This window comes from Eptatretus burgeri, chromosome 15, assembly GCF_056783735.1.
Source record: "Eptatretus burgeri isolate ZD-2024b chromosome 15, Ebu_testis_v1, whole genome shotgun sequence".
In the NCBI taxonomy this organism is placed as follows: domain Eukaryota; kingdom Metazoa; phylum Chordata; class Myxini; order Myxiniformes; family Myxinidae; genus Eptatretus; species Eptatretus burgeri.
The window spans coordinates 67,129,760-67,155,446 of NC_140975.1; the positions used below are offsets into that span (position 1 = coordinate 67,129,760).

Consider the following 25,687-nt stretch of genomic DNA (forward strand, 5'->3'; position numbering starts at 1 on the left):
ATATGTCTTTCAATCCTAACAAATCTCACACCCTCATCATGTCTCTCTGAAAGCCACATCTCCAAGCTGGCCTCCAAAGCGAGCTGCAGATTGGGCATCCTCCGTCAATCTGTCTTTCCTTGGAAAAAAAAATCGTCTGTAACTCAATGGAGTATTGTTCTTCATTGTGGAATGGCACCCCAGCATCACATCTGCCTCTTTTGGATTTTGTGGAATACAAAGCTCTCGACATTATTGCAATCTCCCACGATGAGACGCACAAGGCAGAAGACCTCATCACAGTCAGGTCGGTGACCTCCGTTTTTCAACTGCCTCTCCTCTAGTCTCGTTCCCTATAACCCTCCCCATCTCCTCCAGAACACCTGCATTTCTCCAGTAAATCACTCCTGGTTAAACTCCCAAAATCCAGGCTTACTGCTCACCTCGTCTCTTTTGTTACTCCAATTACAATTCCATATTAGAAATGGATGTTTTATCGTTTCGTTGCAGTTTTGAATTGCATTGTTGTTCGATTTTTCAACCATTTCTATTTTTAACAATAAACCTCATGCTGTTACAGCCTTGCTTTGTATGGAATGTTTAGACATATTTTATGAATAAAGAACTTTTTACATCCATTATGGATTTGTGAGTGGATTGGTTTTGGAAGAATCTTCATTTTAAGCATAATGATAATTTATTTTATGCTGAGCAAACCAATAAGTCTTCTGTTTTTATATCTTTGTTTGATACCCTCATTACCGTTGCTAACAGCTGGATACCCCAAAGGTACGCACACTCGCCTCCAAGCTGTCTCGCCTGGGTTCGATTCTCGACCCGGTTATAAACTGTCATCCCGGTGTTTCACAAGCAGGGCGGAGACATCAATTTGTCACATCCTTGGGTTGGATGTTAAGCCGGGCGTCCAATCTGCTGGGATTAGTTGGTGGGCGTGAGGATCCCAGTGTCCTTCGTGAAGATTAGACACGCTATCTCCTGCATGCTGGACAAATTCGAAATTCCGGGTGGACAAATACGGGTGGGGGAGGGCACCATGTCAACGGCATTGCTGCATTCCCTGCAAATGATGGAAGGGCAGACATGTCGAACACAAATAGGCATTTACTGAAAAAAAAAAAAAGTTTTGTTTTTCCAACCCATTTATAATCACAAAAATCTTTACCTGATATATACTATCCATATTAAATCTTTACGCATGTGTTGTCTTCCCTGACTTCTTCGGCTTTCATTGTCGCAGGAAATAAATGTGCTAATCAATAGCATTCATCACCGCTTTCATATTTATTGCAGCAAAATCTTTCCATCAGTTGTAATCAAATCATTTTGAGGAGCATACGGAAATATTGCGTACTGATTAAGCAGAAGGATAGCACATCGGATTGGAGAAAATAGAAAATATTATTGGATGATCGGAAGGGAAAGTGAGCGACGACCTTGGAAAGAAGAAAACCGAAGACGAGGGAATTGGACAAATTCAATGAAAACCGAGTACAAGAATGTTAATGAATGAGTGGATATGAATGTGAATGCAAAGCTTGGAACAATGAAAAGGATTTTATTAATGGATAAAAAAAAAGAAGGCCTCTTATTTTATGCATATATTATGGAGTCCAGACCTGTGGCAGGAGAAAACCAAGAGGCCATCTACCCGTTTCTAAGTGAAAGCAGTAGTTGGCCGCGATTCAATTGAGAAGTGACGGTGATGTTCAGGGTTGCAGAGTCAATTCCATCAAGTACAAGTCAAGTCGTAGGAGATTTGTCCCACTGTTCAATAGCCAATGTCGCTGCACTGTAGACTAAAGCTGTGTGTGCTGTAGAGTTGAGGAGTGTCAAGAAAGGCCCAAAACGTCATGCAAAGACCGAATGAGCATTTGTCATGAAATCTTTGTGTCAACTGCGAAAAGCAAACTTAGTCCACACATGTTCACCTTGTACTTGGGAAAGCTAAAACTCTGGTGATATTAAAACAATAAGTGGGACATGATAAACAGGTTAACAGGTAACCGACGATCGACTTGTCGTTGTGCAATGTTGAAATAGACGCATCAAAACCTTGGTCTGTTATCATTAACACCAAAGCACAACTAAACTACTAATCACCCGTATTGTATACTCGCACAATCCAACGGTAATAATTATCATCATTATATCATCCTACAGAATTGACATGCTAATCAAATAAATGACCAAATACAGCACTGGGGTATCAGGAGGAACCTGGATAGGATTTGGGTTTTGGCTGCTACTCCTCTACCCTCAAACCCACCTGTGCCAAAGTTGTTTCGATTGTTCTATTCTAAGTGGACACATCTTGAGAAACATTTGCATCAGATAATAGTTTTAAATGCTCCAATTGCATACTCTTAAAAATTCCCCCAATGTTCACAAAACTAACCACACGAAACAAGAAACGTTGACATCGATCGGCTCGTCAACGACTCATACAAACGTTTAAAGCGTTGGGCCACACTTCTGGAAGTAACATTTTTGGTAAGTCACATGAGCGTGTACAAGATGCAGGACATGAATGAAAGAGGCACTTCCCTTAACGGAAAGCAAAAATTGTATTCATGAAAATGCAGCCCGACTGTTAACCTCGAGCGAGGTCGTTGGCACACCATCGCAAATACTTACGCATCCCACCTAAAGCAAAGTTAAAAGACGGCAAAAGATCCCACCAGGAATGACGAAATATCAAATGTCGGGTTAAAAAACAAACAACAAACAACAAAAAACCCTGCTTTGACCCCTGTGACCTTAAGTCCCCACCCCTGGGGCATGAACCAGGTGTCAAATCCAAATAAAATAAAATAAAAATACAACACATTTCATGCATCCCCCAATGTTGATTGCATATACTGTCGGACCTCACGACTCGTGGGGGATATGTTCCTGGAAAATGCCGCAAATAGCGAGGCATTGTTTTAATGGAAAAAGAGGGGGGATAGGTTCCTGGAGTTTAGAGATTCATGAGGGAAAAATCAAAAATCCCACGAAAAACCACAAACACACGGGCCAAAAAAAAACCGTGAATACGCCCGCGAAACCGACCCCTCCCCCCCCCCCCGCCCTGCGAATACGTGAAGAGGGGAGCATAATATAATTTTTTGGAAGAGGGGGGTATAATAAATGCAGCAGTATGTAACAATTTTACAAATACTGCAGTTCAAAAAATAATATTAAGAGTACAATAATAACTTCATCTGCAAAAGTTGTTTGATGAACTTCAAGTGGTAGTGTTTAAAAGAAAAATAAGCATTTGGTGCAAGTTTTTTTTTTTTAAGTCATGGGAATGATATAGTATTTCTTTGAGCACGAACGGCATCTCCAAAATCATGGTCATGCTCACGAGGAGTGTAACGCCTTTCAAATTGCTCCTGAAAATATCCACAATGGAAATAACGAGCCATAAAGAAACAAATAAACATCTCACTCCAACAAAATATTGTATTTGTGTCCAGATGCTCTAAATGGACATGATCTGTTGTGGGTGGAAAGCAAGGTGGAGACCTGCAATACAGGAATAAAGATTTTCACCCTCGTCCCTTCTTCCTCCTTCCCCAATCCACTTGCACTTTGATAAGCAGCACGGCTTTCCAGGAAGGTATGCAGCAGTACGAGATCATAATGATCGAGTAATCCTTAATGATCCAAGACGGTGAGGTTTCCCGAAATGATTTTGTTCTCGAGGATCGAGCCTGACGGAATGACGATCTCATGTCCGTGGTTTGCGATGATTATCACTGTGCCCTGCGGGAGAAATGAAGGTTGTGCTTTGTTAGACACTAGCACATTACCCATAGGGTGGTTGTGTTACCCCCCCTACCCCAAAACGCACACACACACACACACCTCCTCAACCCCCTGCCCCCCTCCCCCACCAAAGTCTCAAGTTACCCCTCCCAAATCTGTCTCATATTTGCTCAAGTTCTCACCCTATCCATCTATACCCAAAGGCAACAATCCCCTACCGAGCTCAAGCCTTCAACCCCCACCCCCACCACAACTCCTCAACCCCTCCTCCCTCGACCACAACTCAACCCCTCCCCAGCCTCTCTCCCCCTCCCAAATCTGTCCCATCTTTACCCCCCCCTCTCCTCCCACTCATAAAAGCCAGCAGGCATTCCCACATTGAAACAATGGAATATTCAACGCTTTCCGCTTCCCTATCATTCATGGTATCACCAACTTCACAGAAACACATCACAGTCACCTGTCCAATTCACCGTTTTAGGAGAAAATTAACCTCCACAGTAAAAACACTGCTTGAGAGAATGTCACATAGTTATTTTAGCGGTGTATAAACAACAGAACGCTGCCTCAATCGCTGACACCTATCTTCACAAGGCCCGTGACGTGACGCCCATTGGTTCAAAATCCCTTTAACTGTTGCTTTGGTCATGTTTACACCGATGGAAAAACTTATAGGGAAGGCATGGCGAATGTGAACATGACATCTCTGAAGCAGTTTTTGATTTCGTGCAGCAGGTCGAACCAAAATGGTGGCCATAATATAGAAATTGTGGATGGAGTCAGGCAAACTGTCCAACTAACAAGCGGAGCCCGGACGCACGCATGGACAGATCAATGCATGCACGGATCCTTTTAGAGTATTGTACAGACAAACAAGTCGATGTTTGTGCTGAGGCTCACATCAGTGAGATTGAAAAAGATGAATGAAAATTCCAATTCCCCCAATATTAATGGTGATGGAGTTGGAGAGAGGCAAAGGATATAATTGGTGGTTATACGTAAAGTGGGCCTTGTGATTTGGAGTTGCATAAACTGCAATCTATTCCACAAACGTGGAGGTATGCTTTTATTAGTTCGGAGTGTGAAGATTAGGATACAGACGTGTTAGAATGAAGGAAAGCGTGGTTTCTAAGCAACATCCTTCCAGTGGTTTATGTGCTCCTCGGCCTGGAAGGAAAGAATAAAGATGGAGGTGCAGTGGGCAGGAGGTCACCTTCAGCACAACATCCTTTCCAAATGCCACATTCCCAGATACAGTCAGATGGTCAAGTTCCAACAGATCTGGAATATTTGCGAATCGTGCCTGCAAATCCTTCACCTGGTAGATAGAAAAGAAGACACAAAAGTAGAAAACGTATATTTTGACTGTGGACAATAGGATGAAGTCTGTTTAAAGAATGTATGCTCATCAATAGAGAAAAAAAAAAAGAAAAAGATAGAGCATTGTGGAAGCAATAGGACTTCCTGACAACTTTTTAAAACGTCGTTTAATGCGAATACTAGGTCGATGGCTTCCCAATGTGAACCCCTTTGGTTCAGCTGTAGCATTGGCATTTCTGTCTCTGGTAATGAGCTACAATGCCTGATAGGGAATAAGAACATTGCGTTTTGGCGGCATTACTTTGTGCTTCCCCCAAAGGTACATCACGCTCGCCTCTTCCTCTGTTCCTCCTACAGTCATCCCCTTCAGAAACTGTAATGCATACATGTGGCAGGGTTCTGTTAATCATCAATCCTCAAGGCTCTTCTATGAGCCTCCACATCCTTTTGAAACGGATCTGCGACAATAGGTCTGAGGTGGAGAAGATCTTGAACCTGGCCTCTAAATCTGGGGATGCCTCAGTGTTCTCAGCATAGCTAATCATAACTACCGAGTTTAGTGAATTAGTCATGTGAACCTTTGTCGAGTTATGATGACCATTCTGAGCTCCTCAGAGCTCATTGCAGTGTATAAGGCCAATATATGAAGGATGGAGAATGGGACCCCACTCTGTTCTGATACAGCTGCTTCCAATCTTGCTCCACTGAAGGTGATTTTCAAGGCTCTGTGTTATTGGCATCTTTTACCAAGAGGCCGGATGCCAGGGTCTTCTCCTCATTTACTACAGGCAGGTTTGTGAACTCTGTCCTTCTGTCGGTCTAATGATTCACAGGTCAGATCATGAATGGGAGCATGCGCGTCGCTGCATCCACTTTCCGTCGGTACTCCAGGGGCCTCTGTCTGGCCATCCCCCAGGCAGATGCTTGGCCCATCACAATCTCCTTGAGATGTTGATCAACCTGCTGCAACCAGGAGGCATGTGGTCAGCCCATTGGCCTCCTCCACTCACGGGACTCCCTCGCTGACAGAATCTGGTGAACAGGTTCAGCATCAGGAAAACGAGCCACAAGTCCATACAGTAGTAGCTAACGCTCACGGACTATGCAGGTAACAAATCTTATTTGAGTCTCTCAGCAACAAATCGTTGGACACAAAGTCTGACCAGTGAAAGCCAAGGATTCTACGAAGCGACCTGGTACCAAAGGAATTAAGTCACCATCTCAAATCCCTGGTCAGAGTCCAAGTCTAACATCCATAGAGCAAGACTGGAAGTACCAAGGACCTGAAGACTCAGACTTTCGTCCTCCCGCACAGGTACTGGAAGTGCCACACCGCATGATCCAGTGAATCCATGACTCTCCAGGCCCGACCAGGATATCCATTGACCTCTGACTCACAGCCAGCAGAGACATGAATAACACCGCCGAGGTGAGTGAATCTCTAAGTGACCTCAACATCCTCACCACAAACAGGTACAGACAAGACAGCAGCATCCAAGATGTTATTGAAAGCCAGAATCTTAGTTTTGATCCAGGAAACCCATAATCCCAGCGGCTCAGACTCCTCATTCAGCACCGCGAGGGCCCCTAAAAGTATATCCAGTCTCCGCAAAGATGACTGCATTATCTGCGAAATCAAGGTCAGAGGTCTTGGCATTCGTGTCGTGTCGAGGTCAGAGGCCATGCTAATCGCCAAACAATGCACCGCAGCTTGACCTCGACTACATCCTCCCCAGAATCCAGTCCATACAAGTGTTGAAAGGTGTGGAGGCCAGCACATACTCCTGACAAACTCGAGTAACAACTGGAAATCAGTCAGAGATGGTAACACGACATCTCACAGCGCTCTCAGTACCAGAGTATAGCTCAGACATCAGATTGATCAGTTGTGGTGGCACCCCACGAAGACCAAGAATCCTCCAGAGGACATCCTGATTCACTGAATCAAAAGCTCCAAAAGAGACCAACATAGGCTGCAAGCAGCCCCTGCCGAAACTCTCGGCTGCGTTCGGTGAGGACCCGAAGAGCAAAGATACGGTCAATCGTTGACCTCTTTGGTGTAAAGCCTCATTGCTCTGGATACTGGTGCTCAAGCAGATGGTGGCGAACCCTATCAATAATTATCCGAGCAAAGACCTTGCCCGGCACTGAGAGCAGCATCACCCCTCGGTAGTTGTTGCAGTCTTGGTGATCACCCTTCCCTTTCCAGAGAGGGACAACAGGGTCCCTCTTCCAGTAAGTTGGGGTGATGCCTGTGTTCCAGGCAGAGCATAGAACTGCATGCAATGACATGAGTGCAGCATTTCCAACAGCCTTGAGAAGATCAGCATGGATGCCACAGATCCCTGGAGCTTTACCCCATTTCAACCGGTTCATCGCAGCCTGTGTTTCCACAAACGAAGGTTGATCAGAGTTGATTGGAGGGTCAGCAATAGGGATAGCAACACCCCTGACATCCAACTTAACAGCTTGTGGATCAGCCTGGTACAACCACTCAAAGGAATGGGTCCAGTGGGCCTTCACCTCAGACTCTTCTGTCAAGAGCCCACAACGCTCTGTTCTAACTGCAGTACACCGAGGAACGGGCTTGGAGGAACGCAATGCACGAATTCCCCTGGAAGCAGGATGAGAATCACTTGACCACAGGTGATGCTCTATCCCCTCACAGATTCTTTGTACATAGGCCTCGTTGTCCACCCTCAGCACAAGTACAGTTTTATGCCACAACTCCCTGAACAGCTCAGCTCTGCTGCTTAGCCTGGCCCTGCGACTCTGATCAATGGTATCCAGTGTCCCTTGAGACAAAATTCTTCTTTGCCCCATGGAGAGTTCCAAGACATCCACCGGCAACATCAAGGATGGTGGACTTAAAGGCACTCCACAACTCTTCAGGATTCCCCAAAGCATCCAGGCCATCCAAATCCCCACTCAGCCTGTTTGCAAACTCCTCAGCTACGCTCTCACCCTTGAGCTTGCCAACATCCAGCCTGGGATGGTGCCATTCTCCCAGATTTAATCTGCAACTTCAGAGTAGCTACAAGCCTGTGGTCAGTATTGAGGAACTGAGCACTCCCTGAAGTTCTGGATCATCATCCAGCGACCTTCAACGAGCACATGGTCAATCTCCTTTGCCTCACCACCTGCATTGGAATACTAAGTCCAGCTTTGAGCCTGTGAGTGCTGAAACCATGAACCAGCCACCGTAAGTCCATGACTTCTTGCAAAGTCAAGGAAATTATAGCTATTCTGGTTCACAGTTCCAGACCCATGGGGACCAACACACGTTTCATAACCATCCCTATCAGTTCCAGTTGATGCATTGAAATCCCCCAAGACTAGAAGAGTATCTCGCCGGAGGTACTGGTCAACCACAGACTCGAGCGTGGCATAGAATGCGTCCTTCACGGTGAGATCACTCGCCTCAGTCGGAGCATATACAGAGACCAGGGAAATGGCACCCAAGGAGTGATGAATCCTTTATCGCATAATACACTCGTTGACCGGTGTTACCTCAATTGTTAATGGAGTAAGCTTATTGGACAGAGCTACAGCAACTCCTTGGGTATGGTAACCATCAGAGCGACCAGACCAATAGTAGATGTAACAACCCGCCATGATCTCGCCGCAATCCGGTCTCCGAACCTTAGAGAGTGCTGTAATACCGATGTCCAAATGCTTGAGCTCAGATGATAACAGACAGGTGCTCATCTTCTCTTAGGGAAAAGACATTTCAGGCACCCACTCGAAGAGAGCGCCTCAGGTCCCAAGGAGACTACTGTCTGGTGGACGACAGCTTCGCACCACCCCAACACACAACAGCAATCTGACCTGGGAAGGTTACCCCATGGTTTTCCTTCTTTCATCTTAGAGTGGGAGTCCAGAGGGCTTTGCCTCAATGCCGTCATCCGGTGAGCCGCCCTGCGGAGGGTAGCTGCACAGGAGGTACTCCCACTGAGTGGGTTTTCAGATTTTTTTTGCTTTTGGTACGTTTTGTGGAATGAAGGGTTTTATGGTGGCCAGCGTGTAATCCTGCCACCAACCTCCTAATAAAAAGTAACCCCACTGCAGGAGGACGTCGGCAGACGCAGTTGGGCACGAGATATGGATGGCCGTTGGCTCACAAGGAGCTCCCTTTGACAGGTTTTGTTTTTTATTCCTGCTGGGTGTCCATATCATACACCCTCCTTACCAGAAAACCTGGTGGGGGAGATGGTTTCATCGCTGATAACCCAACTATGAAACAGGTTAGAGCAGGTTTACATGACACCTGGAGCAGGTCATACATCTGATCTGGCCTGACCTGACATATTCACATGATTCACAGGCAGGGGAATTATCCTTCAGATAGGCGTCAAATCGGGTCTTCTATCGACTGGCATTATCGAGTAAATGGTAAAGAACCTGGAGGTGTCTTTAAAAGAAGAGCAGGTAAGTTAACGATGGCACACTGGCCAAATTGTCAGACAATTGAACAGAACGAGACAGCACACATACCTGGGTGAACTCGTCACCCAACTTGATGAGCGGAACAGTTTGGAACTCTCGTTGAGCATTCAGGTGCAGAGCACCAGCGTGACGTGCATACAAGTTTGACCTGACAAGTAGCAGGTCTGAGGTCTTCTTGACGGGAAGGAAACGACAACGTGGCACAGTAACACCTCGGGCATTGTCGAAACATTTCATCGCGGCTCCAATGGCACGCTCCAGCTGCAGGCTGTTCAGTCCATTGCTTAGAGTCTACCAGGGTTTTTTGGAGAGAGGATTGAAAACATTTATTTTAAACCTGATAACTATAAAATTATCTTTCAGAAGCAAATTCACATCTTATTGTACTTTTCATGACAACAACGCTAAAAATTATTTCAACATATGCATCCACAACAGTTAGAACTGGAGAGTTTATAGAACATGATACCCCACTCAGTGTTTAATTTTATACTTCAATATCAATAAAATAATTATTTTAAAATTGTGAGAAAAAAAAAATCCAAAAGTTTAGCATGACTGAAGCAGTCTTATACATCATCCTGATACACTGCAATAAGAAAACGCTGATTCACAGTTGAGGAGATGGAAGCTTTATTGATCACCAAAGAACGGAGCGTCAATCACATTCGTACATAGCCATATCAGCAGACTCTTCTTCACCACCAGACTGTTCTCGCCAGATGGTGGACTAAACCCTCTCGCATGCCATATATATATATATATATATATATATATATATATATATATATATATATATATATATATATATATATATATATATATATATACATATACACACACACATACATACACATATACATATACATATACATATACATATACATATACATATACATATACATATACATATACATATACATATACATATACATATACATATACATATACATATACATATACATATACATATACATATACATATACATATACATATACATATACATATACATATACATATACATATACATATACATATACATATACATATACATATACATATACATATACATATACATATACATACACATATACATATACATATACATATACATATACATATATATATATATACATATTGTTGTGGTTGACCAAATTCGCAAACCACCATTCAGGTCCCTTAGGTGAGATATCTCGGTAAGTATATGTGTAGTTAGGCCCAAACCCGTTGTCTAGTGGGAATACATGTCATTCATGCGTGCTGCGACTCTTCAGGATAGCCGTTTTTCTTTTACTATCTTTATTTTGGACCAACCGCCATGATTACCACCGCCAACCGCGTCTCAACAGTCATCACAACATCAACCACCCACCGCGGCGCCGCTTCACCACAGCAGCCACGACCTTTGCTGTCAACCCTCGCAACCGTCGCATCGCCACCGTTCTTGCGCCGCTTGTGGGTACCGGTATTGGACTCGTGCAGGGCGCGCGCCGAACAGCGTGTACAAAACCACGGACTTTCCGCTCCAAAAACGGATCAAAAACGACTCACACCCACTTTTGTTCCGTCCAATCGGTGAGCAAGGGGCGATTTGGCCCCGCCTCCAGGGCGTTGGAGGGCGGTCGCTATATGCAAATTCATGGATCAAAAAGCATTCACGCCCACTTTTTCTCGGGCCAATGGGGAGCGAGGTGAAAGGTCGAAGGCAGGGGGTCAAAGGCGAAGCCACGGGGCTTATATAAGCGGCTGCGTTCGTCAGAAAAGTGTCGTCGTGTGCGTTGGAGTTGAGTGCAGTTGGGAAGTTCGCAGGAGGAAGAGTTCGGAGTTGGAGTCGGAGCGAAGAGGACGGAGCTGTGGAGAGGCGGCGGCGGCGAAGGCAGACGAGGGGGTGCTCGCGTCGGTGCCGGGAGCTGCACACCAGGGAGGCCGACGGCGCGACCTGGTCGAGGTGGAGACGCTCGTCGCGGGACCCGAGACAGAGTAAAAATCCTCCTTTCCCCGAGCATCAGCAACCCCCTCCTGTTTCCCCCCGCGCTGAGATAGTGCGACCAAGGGGGCCCCCTTCCCACCCCCTACCAGACACTGTCCGCGAGGCCCGCGGAGTTGAGGCACCACCGCCGCTCCGCGTCTCATCACCAGACGGGTAGGCCCGACACGGTCTCGGCCCCAGTCCCGCCTACCCCCTCATCCTGGAGGGTGGTTCTCTTTTCTTTTGCTTTGGGAATGTGTGTTGTCGGCGCCGTCTGTGAAGTAAAATTGTATAAGTGTTGCCGTGTGCTCGCGTAATCGGTATTAGATCTGCATTGTCGCATTTGCTTTTTGTCTTCTTTTTTATGTGCTTTTGGTGGAATTGTATATGTGTGCTTTCCGTTCATCGCGAATAAATGTGCTTTATGTTGAACTGTTTTCCGCTTCGCTTCGTCATTTCTCTCATTGAATCCTCATCCTGCTTCACGTAAAGGGTTGGTAGTGGGCTGAATACGCCCGATAATTAATCGAACCGTCGAGGCCGACGATAACACCGCTCGGTTATCCCGATAGTACGGAACGGGTCGCTTAAGTGGCTCGTGTCCGAAGTCGACCTGCGGCGAGGTGCGATCGCCCGGTCTACCCTCCGTGTGGGTACTTGGGTAGGTCGAATTTGGCGAGCAACCCTATCCCACGCGGGGGCCGATTGGCACGATCGTGGTGAGGCCGAAAGGCCCACCCGTGACTAGTTCCCGGCGTTAGTCCGAGAGGGTCACGACGGGATTGTCCGTCCGGTGGGCGACGTGCCGCGATTCGAGTTACGTGGCCGTTCCGCACGCCGGCGGGCGCGAATCAGCAACAATATCAACATATTTTTAGAGTGAAAAAGAGAAAACTTAACATAGTTGATCCACTCACCAATCTTTATTTTTCTAAGACATCATGATCATCAGTCACGTTTCCATAAATTACTCACTGTCCAAGCTCCACAAGTATGTGCCCATACGTGTACACAAGAGTTTACATAAACTCACCGATACATCTTTATGAATGAAATGACTGGCCACTCTGATTTCATAACATATTTACAGTTTACCTTACGCAAAGCCTTGATACACTTGAACTCTGTTGTAAAACTTGTTTCCATAATCATTCATTCACAGATAACGCCGATGACCACCGATTCTGATTCAGCAGACGTGAAACACGTTTATTCCAAAAGCAGCCATGACACACACACACACACACACACACAACACCATTTGCGCATGCGCAATGCAAGAAGGCTTGGGCGGCCGTGCCGCTCATGACAATGACAGTTAAAGATCAATATCGTTACACAACTTGGCTTAAACTCGTTGACCCAGCGTGGGGGTGTTTTTTTCTTTTCTGGTGTTTGCATTGTTGTCGTGCACTGAAACGATGAGTACTCTGTTAACTGCAGTCTTTGATCATGAAAGGGAAATGCCAATGACGCGTTGTCTGGAAATTAATGCCCGCTTTTTCCTGTCGTCCCATTTGATTGGTCAAGCTTAGTTTGGAAGCAATAACCAATGGCTGACGAGATAAGAAATCAAGGTCAGGCACGAGTTTTGTAGAATGTAGAAGCAGCCGCGTGTGATACGATCTTGGCAGTGAGAAACGAACGCAAAACTGAAAAAAACACAACTATTTTTTTTTTCCAATAATAATGTCCAAATGCGGTTTGTCTGACTAATAAAAATCGGTAGGCGTTGGGAGCTATAGAAAATTGGTAGGCTACCGCGCAAATCGGTAGGGTTGGCAGTTATGCCAAATAGGCTATTGTAGTGCTCAGAGTTTATGCTGTGAAAGTTTTACAACCTTTCATTTTTTAGTTTCTCAACTCTAAATATTACGGTGGAACAGTTAACATGAATGAAAGGGAGATAACCAGGAGTAAAGTACTGACAACTCTGGGTTTCTACTTGTTCAGCTTTGACAACACTTGTTTTTTCATTGCACGGCTAAACTTTATACCATATAAATTATGTGACACCCCTGGTTATTTGTTAAAGTAATATTGTGAGAGGAAACCTGATGTTGCCAACTATTGGCAGGTGCAATAACCCTGAAATTTAGAAAAAGTGACATCTCTGGTTTTCCCCTTGTGGTGTTCATATACACATACATATATATATATATATATATATATATATATATATATATATATATATATATATATATATATATATATATATATATTGTTGTGGTCTTCGCGCCCGCCGGCGTGCGACGGCCACGTAACTCGAATCGCGGCACGTCGCCCACCGGACGGACAATCCAGTCGTGACCCTCTCGGACTAACGCCGGGAACCAGTCACGGGTGGACCTTTCGGTCTCACCGCGATCGAGCCAATCAGCCCCCGCGTGGGATAGGGTTGCTCGCCAAATTCGAACTACCTAAGTACCCACGCGGAGGGTAGACCGGGCGATCGCACCTCGCCGCAGGTCGACTTCGGACACGGGCCACTTAAGCGACCCGTTCCGTACTATCAGAATAACCGAGCGGTGTTATCGTCGACCTCGATGGTTCGATTAATTATCGGGCGTATTCAGCCCACTACCAACCCTTTACGTGAAGCAAGATGGGGATTCAATGGAGGAAAAGACGAAGCGAAGCGGGAGAACAGTTCAACAATAAAGCACATTTATTCGCGACGAACGGAAAGCACACAAATACAATTCCACCAAATGCACACAAAAAAAGAAAACACAATTCCATTTACACAAAAAGCAAACATAAAAGTGAAAACACAGTGCAGAGCTAATACCGACTACCGAGCACACGGCAACACTTATACAATTCTACTTCACAGACGGCGCCGACAACACATACCCAAAACCAAGGAAAAGAAATCCCCCAAGAATGAGGTAGGCCTGAGGCCGAGACCGGGTCGGGCCTACCCGTCTGGTGATGAGACGCGGAGCGGCGATGGCCCCGCAACCCGCGGGCCTCGTGGACAGTGCCTGGCAGGGGGTGGGAACGGGGCCCCCTTGGTCGCACTATCTCAGCGCGGGGGGAAACAGGAGGGGGTTGCTGATGCTCGGGGTATAGAGGATCTTTATTATCCCTGGTGTGCGTCTCCACCTCGGCCAGGTCGCGCTGCCGGCCTCCCTCGGGCGTGCAGCTCCTGGCACCGACGCGAGCACCCCCTCGTCCGACTCTCTTCAGCTTCTCCAGCCACTGCAGGCTTCGGGCTCCAGACTTCTTTCGTTCTCGTTTGCGACTCTGCATGAGTCCAACACCGGTACCCACAGCGGGGCAAGAACGGTGGCGATGCTACGGTTGCGAGGTGTGACGGGAAGGTCGTGGCGGTTGTGGTGAAGCGGCGTTGTGGTTGGTGGTTGATGTTGTGGTTGTGATCATGGCGGTTGGTCCAAAATAAAGATAGTAAAAGAAAAACGGCTATCCTGAAGAGTCGCAGCACGTATAAATGACATGTATTCCCACTAGACAACGGGTTTGGGCCTAACTACACATGCACTTACCGAGATACCTCACCTAAGGGACCTGAATGGTGGTTTGCGAATTTGGTAGCCACAACACTACCCCCTTCCCTTTTTACAGACTCGTCCCGAGTTGTCAAATTTTCGTGTGCCATCATGTGTAGTTTTCCCCTAGTACATTTTACCTACGGATCCCTGAGTGCGACATTCATGGTATTCGTGTCCCCAAAATAAATAACCTGAGGGCTGCGTAACTATCTAAACAAACTCACTCACACGGACGACTTAAATAAAATTGCCGGCGCTAAGACATACATGCCGGGGGCGCACTCATATTTACAGTACATCTTAACCTTAACTTACAAATTTTACACTAAACCATGGCCCAGGATCACTGAACTCTGCAAAAGAAAAGCAGTTAGCAGGGGGCCAGGCTGCCCGCATGCAGTCTCTGGCTCAAACAATGCAGGTGACAGGGAACGTGGCTGGCTGCTCACACGCAGTCCAAGGCCTTCCCTTTTGAACTGAACGCAGTGAACCACAACGGTGCATGGGCCGCACAACGCAGTCTCCGTGCCAGCTCAAGTGGCACACGCAATGAGCACAACGAATGGATGCATGGACACAAACACGGTGCACGGGCCGCCACTGCAGGCCCGTGTTGTAGCTGCCAACAGGGCAGTTCTTGCAGCTTGCAAACTGTTGCTTTGCGGATCCTGGCGCACATGGAAATGAACAGGGGGGGGGGGGCAAAGCAAAAATTGAACGGGGCTGGTGAACGTGGGCAGTGGGCATGACATGGCAAAGGCAGCAGGCAAACACAGCCCGCGGAAGAAGGCTGCTGCAGGCAAACACAGCCCGCAGAACCAGGCCGTTGCAGGCAAACACAGCCGGCAGATGAACTGGCCGGCACAGGCCTTGAAGAAAACAGCCAGCAGATGAACTGGCCGGTACAGGCCTTGCAGCACAACAACAGCTGCCGATGAAGTTAGCCGGCCTCTGCCTTGCAGCAAAACACGGCCAGCCGATGAAGTTGGCCAGCCTTTGCCGTTCAGTGGAGGTTGGTGGAGGGAGTGCGGTGGTGCTGGCCACTTGGAGGGCGGGCTCGGACCTACCTACCTGTCTCCCTCCCAACCTATCGCCTTTGCCTGTCACTGTACATACCCACTCCCTTAATTTGTCAAACCCCAATTTAGCCCCAACTTATTTTTTTTTATTGTTTTTATTTTTACTTCCCCTCTATAAATCGTCCCCTACCCCCTTTATCGTCCTTGTTCGGCTAACCTATCCTGTCACCTAGCCTACTCCCAACCCCTACGTTCCCTTCCCGGAGGGGAATAAGGGAGAGCTAACGTCCTGTGTCGAGGCCCAACGAAGCCTCAGAATGGCCTCCCCAGAGTTCGGCGATCTTAACACCAAGTGGGTCCAGCGGCCCACAACGACAGCGAGGGGATGGATGGTGCGGAGGGGTACATCTCCTAATCTACCCTATCCATTTAACTGCTAAACTACCCCGGGGCTTTCAACAAGCGCCTCTCGCTTAAACTATTGGTTCTAACAACCCAGATTCCCATCGCCTGTGTTGGTGTCCTCACAATTTCGGGCCTCGCCCCCCAATTTTCTCTCCGTGCCCTCACACGGTCTCCTGGCTGGGACACGTGGCTCCCTTTGGCAGGCACGACCCTCTGCCGATTCTCCCGCTATGGCACCCTCGGGCACTACACTGCCTCCGAGCCTACCAGCTCCCTAAACACCGGGGAGTGCCCCCCATGGCACCTCCCCTGAAACGCACACGTGGCAGGCCGGCCTCCCGGGCCCCTTTCCGAGGGTCACCCGTGCCCACAACACTGCCCACGCGGCTAATGGCGCCCCGGGCCCCCGCACCAAGCAGGCGCACCCGTGCCCACTACTCTATCCCGGCCCCCCATGGGCCCATGGCCTACCGCGGCCGACTAGCCTGGTGCCCGGGGTACCCACTCAGCGATACTCACCTTTCGCAGCCACGCTCCCAAGCCCGTCAACAGGGCTCCTGCACCCCTCCAAATGGGTCTCGAGCCTACTTTCCCACCAACAACAAAACGACCTCCATTTTTCAATTTGACTAACCCAGCTAACTCACTCTACACTGACCCCGGGGTCCCTTGGGCGGGAGTCACTCCTCCCCCCAATCACTCATCGCACCATGCATTCCCCATTCACTCCACTCACACAGACCCGCTGGCCTCACTCACTCAACAAGCACTCACCTCACAACTCACCAACTCTTCAACACACACACCACTGAACTCTGCCATCCTTCTATCTGCACCCCCTAACTAACTCGTGCTCCCACGTCGTCCCTTAAACTATAGCACGTTCCTTTTAACACTACGTAGCTAAACTACGTCAACTCTACACATCCACAAGTCTGTCACTGTCCTCAAATGTCCCATTTTATTTCCCAACCTAAATCTCGCTACAATCCCTCTAACTAATCCATTCCACAGACTCCATGAGGACTTACCCCTGCCCCATGAAGTCGGTCTAGCTAAGCTAACCCTTCCCCCTAACTAGTTTCCATCCTGTGCCCAGGCCAAGGGGGTCTTCCACCCCTTGCCCAGGAATCCTGTACACCCGAAAGTGAGGCTTGCTTTTTTTTTTTTTTTTCATTCGCAGCACCTGCGCAGCAACTCAGAGCTCGCGCACTTTGCACCTGCCCGTGACGTCATGCAGCTGCACGTGTTCCTCGTCCCTCCTTGGACGGGACCATCCGGCAGAGATACCCCTCCTGCCGGATTCCAACCCCACGTGCAGCCATGACGTCACCGTGCGCATAAAAAAAAAACACAAGCCCCACGTCTCGAGGGGTTCCCCACGCGAACACATGTGCTTTGCCCGTTGGAGCTTAACACACACGATCGCGTGGAGAACCCGTCCGGTCCAAATCCGTCATCCTGCCTAAACTTTGTCCGTCCGCGGGATCGGCAAATCCACCGCGTGCGTTTCCGGACCGGGACTTCACTCTCGCAAGCGAGCACGTGGTGGTCTCGTGCGTTGCACAGCACGAACCTCGTACTCGCGGCTGGGTGAACCCGGCACGGTCCCCGAAACAGCAACAGCCGCTACTCGGCTTTCTTTGTTCACATGTCGCCGTCGTCGCCTCCATTCCACCCACGCACACCTGCGTGTTATGACGCACACAGTCCACACCATCACATTCACACCGGGAGACGCGGCTGCGTGCTCCCGCATGCCAACCGACATCTCCCTCTCATACCGCTCTCTCACACACACGGTCTCCCTTGCACACAGCGACCTTTCACTCACGCGTGCCTCACTACTCACACAAACCATACTACTTACACACGCGGGGGCACTCACCCGCGGTGCCTCATCCACACACCGTGCCTCACTCATACACGCGGGGGCACTCACCCGCGGTGCCTCATCCACACACCGTGCCTCACTCATACACGCGGGGGCACTTAACCGCGGTGCCTCATCCACACACGCGGGGGAACTCACCCGCGGTGCCTCATCCACACACGGCGTGCTGGGAAGCACGCACTCCGGCACCATCGCCACCACACCACTCACACACGGGGTCGCTTCCACACACGGGGACGCACTCACACCTTGCACCACACACACAGGGACAACCACACTGGGGATTTGTGTCCCCACAAGGGTCTCCGGGGCCTCCATACCCCCCAAGCTCTCCGTGCACCTGTCCACAGCACTCGTCCCCTCAACCTCGCAAAGCACGACCGAACTCACCTGGTCGTGACTCGCCTCAAGGGGGCATACTCCCTCCCCTCGTTCCTGGAGGAGGCCATCCAGGTGCTCGCACCGGGTCTCTACCCAGTCCGCCAGCTCACCCCCATTATCCTCCACTACCTCTGTGTGTGTGTGTGCGTCACTTACCCCGTCTTCATCGTGTTTATTGGTCTCTGCTTCTTTCTGGCGTCTTTCCCTTATCTTTATGTAGGTCAACCTTGCTTTCTCTTTAAGTCGCTCCCGTCCTTCCCTGTTTTTCACTCCTTGCTCTTTCACGATCTCCGCGTACCTCATCCTTGCTTTCTGTATTAATTGTTCTTTTCTCTCCCTCCCAATTACTTTCACCTCGTCTCTTGTCTCCCGAATTACTTTTTCCTTACCCGCCTCCACCGCGGGCCTGTCAGCCGTTGCACCCCCTTCCAGCTCGTTTGTTCCGACACGTGGAGTCGCCATTTTAAGTTCCCTGCTCACGGCCTTCATGCCCGCCTGCAGGCCTCGGCCCATGTTCTGCGTCTCACCCCGCAGCTTTTTCGTTTCTTCCCTCATTTGCTGTGTATTCGCATCCAACTTTTCGTTCATTTTTTCTATTCCGGCATTCCAGTAATCCAGTTTGTCCTTTATGCTCTGCGCGAGTTCCATAATCTGCCGCATTGTCACCTGCCCTGGCCACTCCCACTGACTACATTTAGTGGTGGAGTTATAATAAAAAAACCGACCAGATGAACGGCATCGATGCCTTTCCCATCCTTCTGGTACGGGTTTCTCTTGCACGGTGATCTCGTCCTGAGCCATGGATTCTACATTACTATTACACATACATAATCCACCCGGCACCCGCTCGCCTTGAGACGCCATCTTGCTTCTCGTGAAGGGTTAATTTAACTCGCTCGTAATTTGGAGGGAATCGGGGGTCGCTTCTCTCACCCCTGGACCGATTCCCGTGAATTTCGCTGGAGACAGGAGAGCCTGTTGTCCCGCTCTCCAATACCAGTGCCGCGAGGAGGGCGATGAATTTGTATCCCACTCCTGACACCAGTGTTGCGGTCTTCGCGCCCGCCGGCGTGCGACGGCCACGTAACTCGAATCACGGCACGTCGCCCACCGGACGGACAATCCAGTCGTGACCCTCTCGGACTAACGCCGGGAACCAGTCACGGGTGGACCTTTCGGTCTCACCGCGATCGAGCCAATCGGCCCCCGCGTGGGATAGGGTTGCTCGCCAAATTCGAACTACCTAAGTACCCACGCGGAGGGTAGACCGGGCGATCGCACCTCGCCGCAGGTCGACTTCGGACACGGGCCACTTAAGCGACCCGTTCCGTACTATCAGAATAACCGAGCGGTGTTATCGTCGACCTCGACGGTTCGATTAATTATCGGGCGTATTCAGCCCACTACCAACCCTTTACGTGAAGCAAGATGGGGATTCAATGGAGGAAAAGACGAAGCGAAGCGGGAGAACAGTTCAACAATAAAGCACATTTATTCGCGACGAACGGAAAGCACACAAATACAATTCCACCAAATGCACACAAAAAGCAAACATAAAAGTGAAAACACAGTGCAGAGCTAATACCGACTACCGAGCACACGGCAACACTTATACAATTCTACTTCACAGACGGCGCCGACAACACATACCCAAAACCAAGGAAAAGAAATCCCCCAAGAATGAGGTAGGCCTGAGGCCGAGACCGGGTCGGGCCTACCCGTCTGGTGATGAGACGCGGAGCGGCGATGGCCCCGCAACCCGCGGGCCTCGTGGACAGTGCCTGGCAGGGGGTGGGAACGGGGCCCCCTTGGTCGCACTATCTCAGCGCGGGGGGGAAACAGGAGGGGGTTGCTGATGCTCGGGGTATAGAGGATCTTTATTATCCCTGGTGTGCGTCTCCACCTCGGCCAGGTCGCGCTGCCGGCCTCCCTCGGGCGTGCAGCTCCTGGCACCGACGCGAGCACCCCCTCGTCCGACTCTCTTCAGCTTCTCCAGCCACTGCAGGCTTCGGGCTCCAGACTTCTTTCGTTCTCGTTTGCGACTCTGCATGAGTCCAACACCGGTACCCACAGCGGGGCAAGAACGGTGGCGATGCTACGGTTGCGAGGTGTGACGGGAAGGTCGTGGCGGTTGTGGTGAAGCGGCGTTGTGGTTGGTGGTTGATGTTGTGGTTGTGATCATGGCGGTTGGTCCAAAATAAAGATAGTAAAAGAAAAACGGCTATCCTGAAGAGTCGCAGCACGTATAAATGACATGTATTCCCACTAGACAACGGGTTTGGGCCTAACTACACATGCACTTACCGAGATACCTCACCTAAGGGACCTGAATGGTGGTTTGCGAATTTGGTAACCACAACAATATATATACATATATATATATATAGTTGGAGAATTCCCCCCGCCGGCATGCGAGCGACCGCGTCAAACCAATAGCGGTCGCTTCACCCACCGAACAGACAATCCAGTAGCGGCTTTCCGGATAAACGCCGGAAACCAGCCACGGGTGTGTTTTTAACCACACCACAACCTTGTCCGCACTCGACCCGCGCGCAACAGGGTCCAATCGCCAAATCTTCGATTTACCTAATTATTCGCGCAGGTAGGTTACCGAGAGATTGTACCTCAACGGGACCGCTTGGAAAGGAGCCGCTTAAGCAGCTCGCTTCCTTTTGGGAAAACCGAGCGGGGTATTATCACGCAGTCCCGTTGGACCCGATCACTTTGCCGGCTATTTAAAAACCAACTATATTCTGAGTGCAATATGGGCAGTTCAATGAGGGAATGGACGCAACGAACAGGTTTACACTCACACAAGGACATTTATTATAATAAAGCACGTATGCAATTAAACAAGGCAAAACACATATGCAATTATACAAGCAACAAAAGCACGACAAAAGAACTACAACCGTCTACTTATTATGTACAGTCACTTGCACTTAACAGCAGCTCCTACTTATTAGACGGGCCCACGGGCACACGTACGCACACACACACACACCCAAGAAATGGTGGCAGAGGCCTTTAATAACGAGCTCCTGTTCGGAGGACAGGTGAGCTGAAACTCAGAACCTATCTCAAACCTCTCCACCTCGTGTGGTTTTCAAGTTGCTCGGACCCGGGCTCTAGCGAGAGCGAGCTGGACCCAATTGCCGCGAGCTGCGATCCTTCCCGAGCTCCCCCGAATCCTCCCGCACTTTTCAACACGTGCTGGTGAGACGAGGCGCCGATCCTTCCCGTCGATGCGTCGCTTCCCCGAGGAACCACCTCCACGAAGAGGTCGATGAGTCGCACCGGTACAGTTATTTCGGTAAGTGTGTGTTCCAAGTTAGATTCCCCCACCAAATGTAAAACAGGCTGTGAATCTCTGAGTTAGCCGTTATTCTGTGATATCTTTTATTTTAAACAAACTCTACAACCACGTCAATCTCCACAACACAGCGGCGTCCTCAGCAAACAGCGGCAAAATGCCGTTGTTACGAACTCGCGGCGCAACAGGGAGAGCCACATTCCAGCGTCCGTGTGCAGTCAGCCGTGAAGTGGCTGATTTGCATAAGTGGATCAGAACGACCTCTGCCGAGAAAGGAACTGTCCAATCAGTAGTGAAAGGGGTGGAGCCAGCCAGGGGTGAAGGGCTGAAGGTGAAAAGGGGGCGGGGGGGCGAGCCTCGGGTGGGAGGTGAAAGAGCGAGCGCCCCTGGACCCGATAAAAGGCCGTGCTGGAACGCTGAGAAGTCAATTGGGCTGGGTCGTTGGAGAGCAGTCAGTTGGTGGTTGGAAAGCAGTCGTCGTTGGAAGACGGGAGAAGTCGCCGGGGCAGTCATCAGTGGAGAGTCCTCAGTCGTCAGCCAGAGACGGAGCGCATCGAACAGCCGGAGAAGGAGCGCGTCGAACAGCCGGAGTTGAGCAAGCTGCGTCACAGTCCGAGCAGACGCTGAGGAGTGAGCGGGTCCTGAAACAGCATCAACTCTAAAAGAGCAAGGCCCGTTCGCTCCTCTGAAGCGTCGGCCAGGCCCGATCGACCAGGCCACGGGGAAGGCCAAGCGACCAAGGAGAGCCGCCCGCCAAGCTGCTCAAGCCGCTCAAGCGTCTGGTGCGTTTTGCGACGCCTCAGGTGGAACAGAGACAGATACTGAGGGTCGGCGAACAAGAGCCCATCGAGTCGCCACCAGGGCGGCAAGGTAACCGGCCCGGCCTCTAGGAGCCCCTGCGGTCATCCCGGCTCTGAGGAATCTTAAAGGCTTGGAAGCCTGTGTCTTTTCTTTCTTGGGTTTTTGTATGAAAGTCTGTGGCACCTTATCTTTAAGTAGAATTGTCATTAAGTGCGTGCTGTAGATGAAATAGCAATCGGCTGTTGGCTTTTGCTCGTGTCTTGTCCCCTATCCCCATTCATTGACTGATTACGTGTAAAAATGAATACCCATTGCTGAACGTGAACCTGCTCGTTGCGTCCCTTCCTGTATTGACTGCCATGGTGCGCTCGGGATATTAACTGGCTATTAAGGCCGATAAAAGTGATCATTTGGTCCGACGGGATTTGGCGATTTATAACCGCTCGGCTTCTCATACGGAACGTGCCGCTTAAGCAGCTCGTTTTCGTGCAGGTCCCGTCTCCCGATATTTCTGTCCGCACGAATAATTAGGTACATCGATAATTTGGTGATCGACCCTGTAGCGCGTCGACAGAATAATTGGCTAGTTTATGATGTGTTAAGGCATCCATGACTGGATTTCGGCATTGATCCAGAAAGTCACGACTGGATTGCAGCCTTCGGTGGGTGTACGACCGCGATTTGGCTAGAACGGTCGTCCGCACGCCGAATGTGGCGGAAACCACAACAATAAATATACACACACAGTACATATATATATATATATATATATATATATATATATATATATATATATATATATATATATATATATATTCCACTTACTCCAAAATCGCAGACTCGATGTGCAGGTAGTTTCTCTTACCACCAAAAATGGCAGACTCGGCACGCTCAGGTTCAGTTTCTCTCCCAACAGATCCACCACTGCCTTTCCTTCGCTCGCTCGCCTCGAAGCCGACTGGCTCCTCCCTTCAGGTTCACTTACTTCTCTAGGCCACTCCCCCTCTCAGAGCGCTGGGTGGGGGACTATTTTCCGGAGAGAGGAAGGAAGAAGAAGAACCTCTCGGTCCACCAATGTACGAACAATAAACAGCCTATTTTATCTCCCAACACACATCTAACGTCCATTTACCGAACAACCTGGCTAAGCATGCATTTAATGGGGGATCTGGGCTAATCTTATATTTAGTAACACACTAAGGGCCATTTCCGCAACAATATATATATATATATACATATATATATATATATATATACATATATATATATATATATATATATATATATATATATATATATATATATATATATATACACATATACATATATATACATACACACACACGTGATGTGTTCAAAAAGTATGCAACCTTAATTTTTCGTGCGTAACCAAATGAAGCTAGGGAGGCGTGGTTTGGTGCACGTAAGTAGGCGATCCTAATTCGTATGCGTGAATATTTTCCCGCCTGCAGAAGCTGTCAGTCGCCGACTGACCGCCAATGAGTGAGGAAGTGTAAGTGAGTGCCGTCGGATTCTCGTTTTTGACAAAATGACGGATCACTGTGGTCTCATCACCAGTGATCACTGTGTTGAAGAAGTTGGGATCGCTGTTCACAGTCTCCAGCATGTCCTGTGCGATCTCCAAACGTAGTTGCTTCTGCTCGATCGTTAGCAGCTTTGGCACGAACTTCGCTGAGATTCTCCTTAAGCCAAAATCCTCAGTCACAATGGAATGAACGGATCCAATGCTGACGCCCGCCTCGTCTGCAAGTTCTCTGATCGTGATTCGACGATCCTGCATCAGCAGGGACCTCACTTGGTCAATGAGGATCTCATTTCGGGATGTTGAGGGCCTACCAGAATGTGCTTCAATTTCCACTGATGTGCGACCATCTTTGAAGCGGTTGAACCACTCTTTTATCTGTGTGGTGCCCATTGCTTCGTTCCCGAAGGCCTGTTGAATCTTGCGGATCGTTTCCACTTTGGAATCGCCAAGCTTTACACAAAATTTGATGCAGTAGCGTTGTTCAAGTTTTTTCCGTCATTTTGTCAAAAACGAAAATCCGACGGCGCTCACTTACACTTCCTCTCTCATCAGCCACTGACAGCTTCTGCAGGCGGGAAAATATTTACGCATATGAATTAGGATCGCCTACATACGTGCACCAAACCACGCCTCCCCAGCTTCATTTGTTTACACACAAAAAATTAAGGTTGGATACTTTATGAACACACCGTGTGTGTGTGTGTGTGTGTGTGTGTGTGTGTGTGTGTGTGTGTGTGTGTGTGTGTGAATATATATATATATATATATATATATATATATATATATATATATATATATATATATACATATATATATATAATTGAAGATTCGATGGCACTTAACAGCACCGCCATCTCAGGGGTTATAACGCCGGCGAGTTTGGCACAAGTCTCGGGTCACGTGCCTCAGATCACGATACCAAAGTACACCTGGGCCTTACCAGTTGTGGATATAGACCCCGGCTCCAGACTGGGTTTGTCAGAGACTGAGCGAAGTCTGCCAGTCCGTAACCATTTTGGTTTTATTTATAAATCGAGCGAATGGTCCTCAGCGTGGCATGAATAAGTTCAAGGCGGCAACTTTCATATGAATCAGCCAGATTTATTGGGGACACGACACAAGCAAAACATTCACGACAATGTGATAATTAATCTATAACCCGCTCTTAACTAGGGAGCTATGGATATGGGTTTCGAAGGGAGCCCTAGCAAAATAAGCCTTAGGCCTGGACAACATGCAGACAGGACACAGAGTACTTCGTGGTGCCTCATGGACGAGAGGAACAGTGCGTGAGGCACGAATGCGGCTCATGACAAGCCGATGT

General features: G+C 48.8%; 1 protein-coding gene across 5 annotated transcripts in view; it reads right to left on the reverse strand.

The window, feature by feature from the left end:
• Window positions 1-1,266: 1,266 nt before the first annotated feature.
• Window positions 1,267-25,687, reverse strand: part of LOC147012394 (UTP--glucose-1-phosphate uridylyltransferase-like) — a 51,562-nt gene continuing 27,141 nt past the window's right edge. For all 5 annotated transcript variants that reach the window (XM_085856518.1, XM_085856521.1, XM_085856519.1 and 2 more), the window contains 3 exons: window positions 9,568-9,810; window positions 4,967-5,071; window positions 1,267-3,750 (listed from right to left, as the gene is read on the reverse strand). In XM_085856518.1, the coding sequence (XP_085712644.1) occupies window positions 3,643-3,750; window positions 4,967-5,071; window positions 9,568-9,810 (456 nt within the window). In that variant the 3' untranslated portion in view covers window positions 1,267-3,642. The remainder of the gene's footprint in view (window positions 3,751-4,966; window positions 5,072-9,567; window positions 9,811-25,687) is intronic.